The 16,207-nt window shown below is 47.4% G+C and overlaps 1 protein-coding gene across 1 annotated transcript in view; it reads left to right on the forward strand.

The window, feature by feature from the left end:
• Positions 1–11,369, forward strand: part of Soxn (SRY-box transcription factor soxNeuro) — a 404,681-nt gene extending 393,312 nt beyond the window's left edge. The window contains exon 3 of the mRNA XM_076794248.1: positions 10,527–11,369. Coding sequence (XP_076650363.1) covers positions 10,527–10,596 — 70 coding nt within the window. The 3' untranslated portion in view covers positions 10,597–11,369. The remainder of the gene's footprint in view (positions 1–10,526) is intronic.
• The last annotated feature ends 4,838 nt before the right edge of the window (positions 11,370–16,207 follow it).

Raw genomic sequence — 16,207 nt, forward strand, 5'->3', positions numbered from 1 at the left:
CCCTGAAAGCTCTTAAATTGGCAGTGCTTCTGGATTCCCAAATAGAAATCTGTTCAACTTTATTAGACACCATTTCTATTCCACACGCATGGACTCCAAAACATTCGGAAGCTTGTCGAATAAGTTCTAACACGATAGTATTTATTTTAAACAAAATTTTAGGCGGAGGTCCTCGTAGGTTACTCACAGATTAGTTAAGACTCGCCATAAATCACCTCAACTTCTCCGTTAAGGTCTCTGGTACTTTAAGAAATTTTTCCAACGAAATCTATTTTCATTATCGACAAATGAAATGAACAGTTCCTCGACTCACTCGCCACCGATTAAGGGTGAAATCGTTCGCAGCAGACTAGAACGAGGTGCTTTCCGTGAGGGGAGAGACACGTTTCGACCGATTAGTATCACAATCAATAATTTACGAGGCATTCTTCGCGGGGTCCGGGCCCCCGAGGTGAAAAAAGAAGCTGCAGAGGATGCGCACGTATCGGTCGCGCGGAGTTTAATTAACGGCTCGCGTGTGGCCGTAGAAACCGCGGGCGGACAACGCGCGCCGTCGTCGTCATCCTCGTCACGGTGTCGTCTGGTGGTCGGCACGGCGCCGAAACGATCAGGATAATTGTCAGATGGCAAAAGGATCGAGCCGATCCCGCGTCACGTCCTCGCCGCCGTGTCTAATCAAATGAATCGAGCGTGTGGCATTACACGACCGTCGAAATCACTTTCTATCTCCTTCGACCTGACAACGAGACCCCAACAACATGTATCCCCCCCTCCCCCCTACCGGTGGCGTTTTAATCGTTCCAGGGACGAAAAAGTTTGATGAGGACTTTTCTTGCTGGAGACCGGGCCTTCAGGAACACGGTTAATATCGGGGATTCGCTCTCGGCAGTCGGTTAACTGTTTCTTGCGACATTTACAGCGGAGATTGATGCGCTTATATATATATATATATATATATATATATATATATATATATATATATAAAATATGCAAGGTGAACTTCATCCTTGCTGCGAGACAAAAAAGAAGATCTTCGCTCGACTGGCTAGCAACGTCTTAGTCGGACGCTTTGTCTAGGATTAATCGATAAGCGAGCAATGGTATTAATTAGCGGCAGGCTCAGGATTTCATGCATTTAGAATGGGATGGGGAACGATATAAGACGTCGGGACAATTTAAAGACGCCATTATTTTTAGACTAACTTTAACAACCAAGAGTGAAAAACTAGTTAGCAAGATTTAGTAGAGTATTTTCAGAGGGATAGTTGAAAGGAATAAATTATATTCTTTGGACGCGACTACCGTCTCGGCGGCTTCCGAAGTCTAAAATCCGTCCGGAAGGTTATCGATTAGATTTAATTAACGTGGGTGAAACAGAACACCGAAATATCCGGTATCTCGACGGCCGGATACATGCTCGCGAGGCATCGCCGCGCCGCAAAGTATCTGCATGGAAAAAAGGTGAAGAGAGATCGGGGAAAAAGCAGGAGGAACACACCTCCAGGACCGACGACGACGACGACGACGGCGTCGGCGGCGGCGGACGTCAATCAGCCCTCTCTCCCTTGCCAAATTACTGTCAAACGCAATTAGAATTGACGTGCCGGTAGTCCGGGGCGAAATCAGAATCGCGAGGCGGACCCTCGATAACGATTTCAACCCCGGGGCCTATCCTCAGTCGCAATTTTCTCTCCCGTCGCTAATTAATACGCTTCTGCTCGTGCACGTCGCGTCGGCCAGACCCGCGTTCTACACCCTGCGCGCAACCCCCTCGGTCCACCTTTGCCCTCGACGGCTCGATACCGATACACTTGGATCGCCGTCGATCCACAGGCAAACCCTGCGATTAATTATCCCGCGTGACAGAGATCGATAACTCGCGATTTATGGCCTAACCCCAGGGATTATCGAAATTTCGACGAGATGAGTTTTCTATCCACCGGTTCACAATGTTTCACGGTGAAATCTTTCGTATTGGTTTTTGCTCACTTGTTTAATCATTTTCGGGGACTTTCCTTTCTACATCTATTGTTCTATTCTTACCGCTGTTCTTGTTTTGATTCTTGACACTACCACCGTCAGTCACACATATTATAATCTTGCAATGTACATAAAGACATAGTCAAATGAATCCTGTACAATTTATTGTTGCAAATCGTAGAATTGAAATCGTAGTACAGTGGATTCTCTTACTAGCGTTTAAATGTCTTACCAGCGTCATGTATCGTCCAGGAGACATAACGGCTCGTGTTATGTTTACAGTCTGACGGGATATACCCCGCGTTAGTGGACAATTTCGCGACGTTTATCGTCCAGGCTTTCGTGATATATATGCAGACATCAGTGTATTAAATTCTTCTGCTAAATTGTTTCGATGCTTCCTGAAAGTGAAACAAACGTAGAGAAACTGTTTAAATAGTTCCGCCATGTTCGAAGAACCACATTCCTCGAGCGTCAATTAGACGCTCGAACGGTACCTCTCGAGATAAATGATCTAATGAAAATATATTAACAGGCACCGGTCTTTCATCAAATTAAACGGGAAATCGCAGGAGAATCGTACGCGGAGGTAGAAAAGAAAGGAGGAATGGAATAAATTAACGGGCGAGCAAATGGCCGTGCATCCGCGAGCAGAATTTTCGTAAGTCACCGAATAATAAATTGTCCACCGGTTAGATTAACGAGGCGCGTTCCGTTTCGAAAAATCGAGCTCCAGACTCTCTCTCTCTCTCTCTCTCTCTCTCTCTCTCTCTCTCTTTTTTTTTTTCTCTCTCGGAGAAGTGTCCGATGGACGGGTACGGACAGAGAAATAGAGAAACCAGTCTGCGAGAGCTGGAAGAATACTGAATGTCGAGTGTTATTAATGTACGCGCGTCTAACGGCACTCCTGTCCGCGTGGTCGTTTTGCAATCGCCTCGTGTTGATACTCGACGGTCTGTCGCACATCAACGCCCGAGAGGTGGGGAGGGAAAAAATCAACGAAAAAAGAGAAAAGGACAAACAGGGGCGGGGAAAAAAGAAGGGAAAACAGGAGAAAAGAAGAATAAAAATAAAAAAGAGAACTGTATATATATATACCCTTCATCAAACGTTTCAGAGCAGCGCGCGCGCGCGCGCGGCTCGGCTGGTCCGAAACACGATCGACACTCATTAATCTCGAACCCGGTTGTATTCAACCCTCGGGGCGACGAGTATATCGCGTTCTATAGGCGTTTCGCAACCCTTAACGTCCATTTACACGAAATTTGCGACGATAATAAGAATCTTGATCCTTTATCCCCGTCCCCCACCCACGCGGAGTATATACACTCTCTATGGAATTTATTCGCGGAGGGAATAAAAATAAAAAGAGATATCTAAGAGTCCGTGGGAGGCTTTCTCTCTCTCTCTCTTCTGCAAAAAAAGATCTCGATCCATTCGTTTCGTTTTCGTGGCGGAACCTTGCCCCGTCCCTTACCACTTTTTTGCGCCGCGCCGAGGCGACGATATATATTAAAGAGATGCTTTTTGGCAATAAACAATCGCGCGCCACCGCCGCAGGCAGTTAGCAAGAGCATTAGGGTGAATTATTCCGGCCACCCAGCGTAAAAACTGCCATGAATCACGGGAATCATGGGCTTCTTACCCCGCAGAGGCTCTGCGTCTCTTCGTGTGCAGTCTCAGGACGCGAAATACAATATTCGCAAATCCGTAAGCTCAACGCTGTTTGCCAAAATCATGGAAACAGTTTAATTTTTGCAAAATGGATTTATGGCATTTGCGGCAATAATGAACAGATGCAGTTTGGAAGATTCTAACGATTAAAAGAATTCAATTGATTATTTTCAGCTGATTGAAGTTATTCGAAAGCAATTTCTGCTAGGTACCAATTTCTTGCAAGCGATGTAAAAAATGTTTATTTTGCGTAATGGTGCAGAGCCAACAGAAATTTCTCAAGAAAGAATCTCCACAACATTCTCGAGAACCGAATTGGATAGCATAACAATTTCGAGTCTCCGCTGCCGTTGCACTTGGAATTGCATTACCCAAAATGCTCCGTATTCAATTCGTCCGGGAACTTCTTGACTCTTTCACCCCTTCAACCCCTTCAACCCTTTCGGGCCCTGTCGGATTGCGCGAACAAAGACTCGTAGAACTGCCGAAAGTCGGACAAGCTCAAAGGCGACAGATGCAATTGCACCGGGGGGTGTGGGGCGGGGGCAATGTTCACCCCCGTGTGCACCCTAGCGAGTATCCATAAGAGGCACGTACACACATGAAACGCAACAACGACGACGACGACGCGACGCGTGTTGGTGTTCGAATTACCCGGGGTCGGTTCTTTTTCATTACGGTAAGAGTCGATTGCATTTTTTTAGGTTCGGGTGTAGAGGGTGTCCAATCTGGAGAATCGTTTGGAAGGAGGGCCATCTAATCACGTGTTCCTGGCAATCGTGTCCTGCGTTTCACTCTCCCCCTCGCCATCTTGGACACAATCCTGCCAGAGAAAGGGAAGAAAGAAGAGAAAGAGAGCGAGGAACGGGGGTGTCCCTTTTATTCGAGGACCATGGGGACACGGGCCTCCTCTGCTTCTCTCTCTCTCTCTCTCTCTCTCTCTCTCTCGCGCGCTCCTTTCTTTTTACACTTCCTTTTTTTACCAATCCGCTTTCACTCTCCCTCCCTCTTTTTTCCTCCTGATTCCTCCCCCTTTCTCCTTGGTCGCAGACCGCCCTTTCACCATCCAAGGGACGCCTCTTCAATCGGGCTTAGCCGGCCGGCGTAATTAAGCCGCGATTGAAAATTAATCATCGCGGATCGATTTCGTGCATCGCTGTTCCGCTCCTTGCTCTGCGTGAAACGATAAAAAAAAGAAGAAGAAGAACAAGTTAAAACAGGGGGTGAGGGCCACGAACCTTTGATGTTACTGCCTGACAGTGTCCTTGGTCCTTTTACAGAGTGCCAAGCCCCTTATGCCAATTATACCGGGGGGCCTATTATTTTTGTTATCGTCTCCTGTTTTCTTCGTACCGATTTTCCACTGGCACTACATTCGCCACCCCCTCGATACCAAGATGCTCTTCTTTTCAGGGTGAACTAAGAGGATTCGCACCTTCGAGTTCCTTTTTACTGGTCCTTATCGCGAAAGCATCTGTAACAGAAAAATCGGGCCTGTAGTCATCGGTATAATATTAGGGGGACCCACAAGTAATAAATTATTTTGAAATCTAAAACAAACTTTGTAGTAAATTCAGGCTTTTCTTTCTTAATTTATTATATAGTCTCCATCATTATCAAAGACAGTTTGCCATCTCTTTCCTCGGAAGGTACGGATGCCGCCATTTTATTACAGGGTTGTACAAAAAAATTATACTTTTTAGAATAGTTTGAACACAGGCTGCTTTACCGAAAACGAATACGTGAAAAGAATACGTGTTTCCTCTTCAGCGATCGATACAGAACTAAAGGCAAAACAAATTCTTTGCAAATAACTGATTACTTATGGGCACCCCTAATATATTTGACAAAGAAATCTGAACCATAAAGCAAATTAATTCGAAGCCTCAACGAAAATCCGGATAGATCGATCTTCCAGGATCTTCCAGCGATTTTATAGGATTCGCTGGCTCTTTCTCAAGCTCGATTCTCACATTCCGCGAACGGAGCAGCACCGCAAGATTCGTGGGTCTCAAACGACGCATTGTATTGTCCATCGCATTAGAGTTTGTAATTAAAAGCGGAGCTCCGCAATTCCGTCGGGTGAATTAGAGAGCGAGCGCGGCTCCTTGGCAATAAAAGGAGCGGAATCCGCAGTCTCCTGGCCGACTGGTTCCCAAGGAACAGTCGCAATTACGGGTCAGTCCAGCGTAGGAACAAGACGGAATTAAAAAATCCTGCAGCTCGAGCTTCCGGTAGCCGAGAAACGAAAGAAAAGGGAAACCGGGGAAGAAAGGAGAAGTAGAAGAAGAAAAAGGGGAGAGGGATTTGCAGGATCAGGAAGAAAGGGAGACTTAAAAATCGGTGTCCCCGGCTGCTTGGGGAGCAGGATCCGGCGTAAATTGTCAGTCGGGGACAATTCGATGAAATCACCGATCAGCGGGGCTCCTTATTTCGGCCGGGAAGCGGAACAGGAGCCCACGAGGAAGAGAATTAAAGGCTCGCGCTGGTCAACGAGATCCCGAAGGCAACCAGCCAGCCAACTTCCAGCCAACGGTCCCACTCGCCCCCGCCTCTCCTCTATCCGACGAAATCCCAATAATCCACGATGAGACACAGATTGAGTCTCCTCTCTTTCCACGGAGATGCCAGGGTAAAAAACTCACCGCCGTACTGGAGAAGAACCGGGGGGGAGGGAGGCAAGAGGGGAACGCGAGACCCGGACCAAGAAAATTGGAATCCTTCCGGGAAGGAGGATGATAAAATTGCGGACGGCCAGGTGTTACCGTAATCCGGATCGAGACGAGCCCGGTCCGCGGATTCTACCGTCCGAGATCTACAAGCACATACACCCTCTCTCTGCGACTCACTTTGTGAGCGCGTCGACGGCGTCCACGTTTTCTTGTTCCTTGCGGGTCCTGCACACGGTCGTCCACCTCGACGACGACGGGGATTAGGATCGTCTCGGTTTCCCCGGGAAAATACCGTCGAGAGGACTCCGAGCCCCGGCTACCAGTGGCTCTGGTGACCTTAAATGGAACCCGCCCCGACTCGATTCGATCCCACCGGAAAGATAGACTTCTTTCCGACTGACCGGCGAAATCGGAACGACGCCCGATTCACGGAATTCCTGTTGCGTTTGGAAATTTTTTCTGAAAAGTGACGGAGCGGACGGAACAGTTATCGGTGCGGTTATGTTGCTTGGACCTTGAGGAGGACTAATATATTTTTTTATCGTCCGAAACGTCCGCGATGTGCGTTCGGAAATGCTGAACATGTTGGATGAACGCTCCGTACGATGATGAATTTTCTTCTCCTCGGGAATGAAATCTGGCGACGCCATTTTGTGAAGCAGAGACGTGAGAAAAATATTGTTGGACTCTTCAAGGTTCGCGTAACTATCTCCGGTAAACAAATCTCGATTCGGACCATTGGTTTTCGAACAAAAAATTCCGAAAGGTACCAAAAACCTGTGGTCTTGCGAAAATATCGAGGATAAGATCGTGAAGCTGTAAGTCAATAATTGTGCTACAGTTCTGCGAGCGTTGATTGTCCGTTATAATATTTTTGAACTGTTCCTCACTGACCTATATAATGATCCTACGATGATCTACAATTTCTACGAAGATCCCGACGGAGGGAAATGAAGGAAGATCGTGCGTTGCGACGATTCTTCGATCGTTATCGGTCCGGAGCGGTGCCGGGCGTGGAACTTTAATTCCGAGGGAACTTATTACTCTGTCCGCCCATAAATCCGTGGTTTGAGGGGCCGGGATGGGGGCACCGATACGCGGCGTCGATTTAAAAAAGACGCGATCTCACTCGGCCCGCTAACGGGCCGCGATTATTCCCGTCCAGCTGCGAAGGACGAGGAAACGGCGGGACAGCGCGAGCAGCGCTCGTAATTTGTTTCGAGATCGTATCTTCAAAGTGGCCCCACGTCGATGGGGAGAGAGAGAGAGAGAGAGAGAGAGAGAGAGAGAGAGAGAGAGAGAGAGAGAGAGAGAGAGCGAACGAGAGAAGCGAGATTCTCAGATCCGCGAGGAATGGGACATGGGCGTGGGTTCGCCAAGGGTACCGATGGTGGAACCATGGAACGGACCGAAAAGGAGGAGCTCCAGATTCGTCTCAATCAGCCGCAGGACGATCAGGATTGGCGAGCATCCTCCTCGATTTTTTCCTCTGCACACTCCCCTTCAGAAGATTTCGAAGACTCGCTTAATTCCCGCAGAAATGAAACAAATGTTCAGACTCGGCTCCAAAGTATCGCTAAATCCGTAAAGCAGTGTAAGGAAGCCAATATAAAGTGTTAAGACAATTCTCTTTTCACAATGATCGTAACGAAAGTTGCCAATAGGAGCTGGCTAGCATATCATTTGATTCAGAAACTTTAAAATACAAAATACGCGTCCGGTCACTCGACCGATGATGGTGGAACAAGAAGAAATTTTCCATAATTCTGTAATGAAACTATAAACATCGAGGAGTTTGCCGAAGACAAGAGCAACCGATAGAGCGAACCTGTGGAGCGAAATTCCTTGTAAGATTGTCCACGAGCTCGAGGACCAAGGAACAGACAGGCATGCGTGGCTTTTTCGCGAGTCCTGCGAGAGAGCCAGCGGGATCAGGTCCGCGGTCCTGTATCGTATATCGCACATATCGCATCGAAGGATCGGTGTAAGCCGGTAGCAGTCAGTTCTCTCCCCAACACCAGTGAAGTGGATGCAGCAACGGCAGAAGCAGCAGCAGCAGCAGCCGCAGCACCGCCACACTCGATGCGCACAATTAATATCGAGCCGTATCTCTGATCTCTCATTATTACCTGGTGGCTGGCTATGTGTGAGGGTGTAGCCGTTCCCGCAGGAACGAGGCTGCTGGATGCTGCGTGGTTCGGCTGTGTTGGTATCGGCTACCGTACACCCCGGGACACCAGAGTCGGCCATGCATCACCCTAACGAGCCGGGCATCGCGTGCCGATCTGTATTAAGGATTTATAATCCTCCGGACCCAGGAGAACTCCTAATGTCCTGGCTGAGCGGGAGATATTTGCCTATAGCCCAGCAACGTCGCTCTGTGCACACCATCCTACACCTTTTCGGCGACAAATAGGCACACCCACGACGATTTTTTGCGGCTACTCGCTTCACGATTTTCCTTACACCCCGTAGAGACTGTGACACGCCTCGCAAAACCCGCTGGATTCCGCTGTCTCGGTTTTTGGTAGCTTAAGCTAGAGGAACTTAGGCACAAGCCTAGTCCAAGTCGATTAATCTGATCACAGGCAGGACGTCTCTACTTGCAATTTTATCCACATTCTAAGGGAGTACAGTGACGCAACTTTCCCGGGAAAGACGAGGATTTTGAGGGGATCGTCTTCGGGATCGAGGGAAAGGGCCCGCCGAGGCGGAAGAAGGGTTCCCCAGGTAGATAGAAGGTGATCTGCATGGCCGCGGCCCCGTGGCCACGTAGGATCACGTCGCTGTAGGTAAAACGTAGCCCCGGCATCCTGCCTTCTTCTCCTCCTCCCTGCCCTCCCCCCTTGTCTTTTCCTGCCCCTCCCTTCAGGAGGATCTGACCCACCGACGGCGCGACGGTGGCAGCGGCGGCGCGCATAACAGGGTGGACGTTTAACATATGACCAGCTACCAGTGTTATTAATGCGCCGGTAGCGTCGTGCTCGGTTTCGTTCCTTTGGCCACGTACGGTGCCTACGATCGCTGCTCTGCGGCCATGGGTCCCGGGGCCACCCGCGGGTCCTCCCTGCCCCACGATGGGCCTGCTCGATCGGGGCCCGAGCAGGGCCCGCAGACCCCGAGAGAGAGAAAGCACCTGGGGAAAACGCGGCGAGGCACCGGGAGACGGTAACACGACACTCGAGGAACCACCGACGCCCTCCCGCCCCTCAACGAGTTATGTCTTCCTGCTGGCTTTGGGTCTAATTAATATGTGTTTAGCCGGGGACAGATCGTGTGCCCCTGGTCCACCTCCTACGGGACCCCGGGAATCTAACTCAGGCCCCTCGGTTCCCGTGCCCTTGTAAATCGCCCGCTTGTAAATTGGCCTGATCGAATCGCTGCCTGCGCCTACCACGATTGATGGCTACAAGACTCGAGCGGTTCCTGGTCCGGCACCGACACAGATTGCTTAATTGCTGGACAGGGATCTGGACGGGATTTAAGAGCAGACCGAGTATCGTCCTTCGAGGATATCCACTGGTTCCTTGTAGCCTACCACTAACAATCTCGTATGGCAACTTTTACAAGAGCTAGCTGAGCTGATAACAGCTCATGCCAATTATCTCTGGATGCAGATTTTCTTGATTGCCGAACAGTTTGATTTAGCCAGATGGTCGTCAATGACAAGAAGACCTGACGTAACTCTTGCGGTGTTGAGATAGAACTAGGATTTGTCTCCAATAACCTAGCACTAGGAGAGCTAGTTGAGCTTGTAGTATTGGGTACGGACTTCTTGATTGCTGGACTAGGATTCTAGGGTTAGAGGGTTGCCAGGCGATCGTCTCTGGAAAGAGAATTTGAACAACTCTTGCTCAAGTTAATTCATTCGTACGCCTAATAATTGTAAAGGTCCTCTGCCGGCCTAAATTGAAAAATTTTCGGTTCCTTGTACCAAGGATCAATGGTAAAATTACAGTGATTTCTCTATATATGTCGCGAAGGCCTGCATGATAAACGTCGTGAAGTTATCCCCACTGCCACGGGGCATACCCCGTGAGACTGTAAACATAACACGGGTCGGGTATGTCTCCTGGATGATACACGACGCTGGCAAGACCCGTGTTGTTGACATATATCGAGAATTTACTGTAATGCATTGAGTTCGTCGAGGCTCGGAGGAAGGATTCGAGAAATTAAAGATGGTCTTCTGTTTTTCAGGTACCGGTACCCCGAAGAGTTCCGGCGGCTAGCGTCGAGCCAGTGTTGTCTGGGCTCCTCGTTGTCTTGAAAGGAGGAGGAAGAGCTCTAACAAGAAGAGAGCTCCATCGGCGACAGATGAGCGCCGATCACCGGAGGCGAGAACGACGACTATATATACGCGCGGAATGAATCGGTCGACGCGATAAATTGAATCGAATCGTCGTCGGCGGGACTGATCGAATCGCTTGTTGAAAGTGTCCGTGGACGGTCGCGGCCATTAATCAGCGAGGCTCGCGCGTCGTCCGTTTGGCCAGCAGCGTGTGATTATTGTCGCTATTATTATCATCCGTCCGACGAACGAGATCGACGAACGGTTATCATTAACGGAGATCCATGATTATCGTTATCAGCGGCGGGCGGCGAACCGGCCGGTTGAATAATTCATAAGCAGGACTCGCAGGTCTTTCTCTTCGCGACGGGAACTTTTAAATATTGTACGTCACACGTAGGACAATCTGCAAGATTTCGCATTTTATTGCACCGTTGCGTCGTGGAAAATGGAAACGAACTGTCTAGAAGGAACGAGACGATTCTGTGGGGGGAAAAAAGAAACTGTTTAGAATTCAGGAAGAAAGGAGAGGAACCCTGACAGGTTAGGCGACGCGCGTTTCTCCCCCCATTTTTTTTTTCACGTCGTTCCCTCGTTAATTATTCCAGGCGTGCGCGTATGCCGACGGAATATACGCGATCGTAGATAGACAGACGGCTGCGGACGATCGACGCAACGTGACGATCCTTCGCGATCGAATCTCTGGAATCGCTATACTGCAACAAGTGTACATACAGTTGGGTAAATAAAGCCATGAAGACACGAACAACCCCGTTCATTTCTTAATCCCGCTCCACAGAATTGACCGGCAAGCATCGGCGAGGATCAGCGAGGATCATCGTTTTGTTACAGAACTACTTTCTAAATTCATTTCCAGAGGCTATGGATCTAATAAAACTTTATTCCTTTCGTGCAAACACTTCACCAAAGCCAAATTGATAATTATGAATTCGTCAAATCACGGGTTTTTTGAGTTGAGTGCTTTCTATATATGTCACCAAGGCCTGGATAATAAACGTCGCGGAATTATCCCCACTACTGCGGGATATACCCCGTGAGCCGAGGAGTGTAAACATAACACGACTCGGGTATGTCTCCTGGACGATAAACGACGCTGGCAAGACCCGTGTCGTTGACATATATCGAGAATTCACTGTATTTATGGCAAAAACGAGTTGGTGCCATTTAAAACAGTCCAAGGACGCCGATATATTGTTCGTGATTTATTAACCCTTTGCACTCGGCGCTATTTTCAATCTGAAACTATATTTGTCTTCCGTCTTACAATATTTTCATTTTATTCATACGAAACTGATCCGATTTCTACATATAATATTTAAATGTTTAGTAATCTATTAAATACAAATTTTGTAATATAACAAATATTTTGTAATATTTTTTGTAATTTCTTCGAAATAATGCCACAACAATTTCTAGTGGTGCTTCAGAGTCACCACTCGAGTGCAAAGGGTTAAGATCGTTAAAGCAACGAAGAAATTTTCTTGCAATTGAACCGAGCAATTTTTATTTTGCATAACGATCCGCAGTCTACTCCTGAATCATTGAATAAGGTAATGTAGAGTAGGTTTCTGATGTGGGAGCGATTCTAGGTCGCGAACGAGCCCGGAATAATTGATCGTGGCAACCATAAGGGCCCGTTTTGGGGAACGGTGGACATTCCTGGACCCCCCGAGCTCCACGGATCCAGGAACATAAATAACGGAAGACGGAACCCGCGGTGGGTCCTACGAGCACCAGGAGGAGTCCTTAAAATCCGACGTGCTCCTCCCTCGATTAATTGCTGGAGAACCCTTCCCGACGCGATTAACCCCTCGCCATATTTCCTGCAGTTTCTGATACCGTCGAGCTCCTCCTCCTTCGTCTTACCTTACGTAACCATTGCACCGAAGAACTCAATTATGCGGTTGCACGTGTGTACCAGATGACAGAAAATTCTGCCACACGCGTTACGTCATTCGTGCATCAGCCACGCCGTGCGATTTTAGACACGCTCCTTGACGAACCCGTGCCCTCGATTTCGGAAACATTCTTCTATTCATTCGTGGATTTGTGTCCTGAATTTTAGGAACACCGGCCCAATCATTCGTGAATCTTAGAAACACCTTTCACATTCGTTCACGAATTTATATTCACGAATTTTAGAAACACTTTCCCATTTCCTGCACTGCGAATTTATTTCCTCGATTTAAAAACACTAACAGGAAAAATGAGAAATCGGTTATTTAACTCCGAAATTCGGCCAAAACAGACTCTGTAAAGAACTATATACAGCTTTCGTAATTTGGATTATTTTTACTTGAAAAAAATCACGCGTGGGCTTCGAGTGCCGATACATGCGTGCGCGAAATTCTATTTCAAAAAGTTCAATACTTCTTCCGAGAAAAATTCCGCAAGATCAGCGCGCTCTAACGACCTCGAATACCCCGTTAATTGGCACGGTGGGTCGAGTTTCCTTAAATGAAAAACTGTCGCGCCCGAGTGCCGTATATCAGATATCGATCTACCGTTATTTACAGAGCCGACCGGATCCCGTCAACGTAACAGCTTCCAGGATACGGAGGTGTCCTGGCTCCGGGTACCGTGTCCCCCGCCGTGTTGTCCTTACAGGACGCGTTTAACGCCGGTCCGGTACACGCGTGTATGCGTGTAGCAATTTACCGAGCCGAAGAGGACGCGTCGGCCCGCATAAATCAGGAAGACAACGCGTCAGCTTATTAACCACCGACGATTTATTCGCGCTCGTTTCTGCGCCAACGGAGATGCGCTCTCGACCTTCCTGCGGATCGTCCGCACGAAATTCCCCGATCTCCGCGAAACGAAACCGAGGGTCGTCAGGTTGCTGTGTAACTAAAAAATGGGCGAATATAATTAAAACGGTGAAAACATTCAGACAATTCAGGCGTGTCTGTTTGTTTCAATATATTAAAGTTGTCGAAGATAAAGAGACATTTTTCTATGGCTATGTCCTGCGACTGACGAAAATATTTTGCACAGAGATCCACGGTCTATCTCCCAACGATTATTCTTGAGTCTATTTGGATTACTCTACCGAAGTGGGGATCGAGGGCAAGGGGGAAGGGCGTGGGCGCAACGGAGGGCCGAAAAATGTGCAAGTTGCATAACCCGCGCAGGATCGAATAAACAGAGGGGTACGCGTAGGACTCTCCGAGGAGCTCCGCTCGAGGAGTCACGATAATTCGTGTGATCAAAGCGACCGACTCGTTGGTGTCCCGCGCTGGCGTCGTCTCACCTTTAATAAAGCTATCTGGCATCTCTAATATCTCTTCTCCGTTTCCCCCCTCTGTCCCCACCGTGAAAAGATGAGGGGAAGGAAGAGGTGGAGGAGAGAAGAGAGAGAGGGGAGGGGAGGAGGATATCTTTGCCCGAGACACCTTTCCACAACGAGGCCTTGTTCACCTGGAGAAAAGACACGTCAGCCGTGTACGCACCTCGTCTCTTCGGGGCCATCGATACACGAGCACCTTCTTTCGTTCTCATGACTCGGGGCCCCACCACTCTTCTTCCTTCCCCGTGAAGTCCTCCGCTTATTATAGTTACCGCTCGCAGTCGATGGTTATCGGCGACCGCCGTCAATTAAGCAATTATCGACACCTTTGGACGCAAGGACCCAGGACACACCGGGTCTGCTGGCTCACGGCCTCCAACGATCGATCGATAGATCCTTCCACTCTTCGTTCAGCCTCCGCCGGCCTCAGCCGTGGATCTACACGATCCTTCGCAGCTTCCGCTTCGCCGTAACGTTTCGAACAAGTGTCCAGCGGTGTATTACTTTAATCTCTTCCGTACCGCAGGGATCGGATGGGATTAGAAATGAAAATATTTGTTCTGGAGCAATTGGAATGCGGGTCTTGTGCATTTATGACAAAAATGAATAGGTCGCATACCAGAATAAAAATATATCGGAAGAATTTGAAAACTTGTTATGTTATTTTCGACTTTTTAACGTGACTAAAAGAGAAAATGCATTTCCATTTAACGTCAGTTTCTTACAATTGGACAATTTTTATTTTGCATAAAGTTTGCAGTCTAGTCGTGTCCGTGCACTCGGAATAATTTTTGGGAATGTGCTGCTTAAATGTCATCATAATTTTCACAAGAGTTAGACAGTTTATTATTTTATATTTAACACTTTGACTGCCGAACTAGATACCTCAAAAATGCCATAAAATCAAAGTAAGTTATTCAATGAAATAAAAATGAAAAATAATTAAATGTATGATATTGAGTAGTCCTCCAACTTTCTTGCATTTTACAGGTCACAATCAAATTTGGTACAATGAATATATTAACGTAAAAATTCATTTTAAAACCTGGACAAATGATTCCGTCGCCCACATATGGGTGACACGGCAGTCAACGTGTTAATAAAAGGCAAAGGGATCCATCACTTTGTTAGTGTTTTTCTAAAATATTATTAATTCTTATACCATATTTGCCTAATATGTATGAGCCGAGTAATACAAAAATTATGCAAAAAAATGAATCATTGGATAATGAGGAATTAAGTGAAAATTCATATGAGCTCAAATGATGGAAGAAACATGGCTTCCGCTTGGAAGATTATTGTAGAATGTGTTGCGCATTTGCGAATATTAGGGAGGGCATGCAATGCAGTGAATATGAATTATTTTATTAAGTCGATGAACCGTCCGACGTCTGAGTATCTCGTAGAGAGGATTTTCCTGTGGGATACGTTTACGCCATTTTCACAGCACGCAGTGGTTTGGAGCCCGTTTCCGGGGTTCTTATCACGAACTATCGGCAATTTAGCAATGATGCAGTCGTGTTCAGAAGAGAAGAGGGGAGAATCGAAAGTCTCCGCCGACACTCGAGCGAAGATACGGAAACGTTTCTATGGACTTAATTGACCGTGGCGGCGCGGAGCGTCGCGCGAGCCATTTGCCGAGTTATCGAGGTCCACCGACGTAGTCCATCAAACAAACTCGTTAAGTTGATTAACCTCCGATGCACGGTGCAACTTCTTGCTTGGCTAATAAATGGGGGGATGCGTGAGAGATAAAACCGTGAAATATGTACGGTTATTAATTTCACGGTAACGATTGTCTGCGGGAGGCTAGAGTAGATTATACTCCTCTACCGTTGCTGCCTCTGATTCCACCTCTTCGCAGACTTCTTTCTTTTGTCTCAACTGGCACTACGCCTAACGAAAACGATTGTTCCGAGCCTATCTCGGCCGAATCCTGGAATCACTCTTTCTAAATACAGGATGAAACGGCATGAGCAACGAGATCCTCTCTGGCTAAATTAAATCCTGGATGCAATTTAGGCTACCTTCAGAAGTTAACGCTGAACTTACCCTTCAAATTTTTCTTTCGTCGAAAAAGTCGACTTTTCGAAATTGAAAACTAATCAATTTGTATTGCTTTGTAAGCGTCCATAGACCTCGAAAATGAAAAAATTAATGAAATTGAATAAATATTTTAGTTACCATGATCATTTAAAGTTGAGCGTTTTGAAAGTAGCATATTTCACCAGGCAAAATTGCTTAAGTTCTTTGCGATGTCCACATCGTTTCGTCCCATATTTT

The sequence above is a fragment of the Halictus rubicundus genome, chromosome 1 (assembly GCF_050948215.1).
Source record: "Halictus rubicundus isolate RS-2024b chromosome 1, iyHalRubi1_principal, whole genome shotgun sequence".
Taxonomy (NCBI): Eukaryota; Metazoa; Arthropoda; class Insecta; order Hymenoptera; family Halictidae; genus Halictus; species Halictus rubicundus.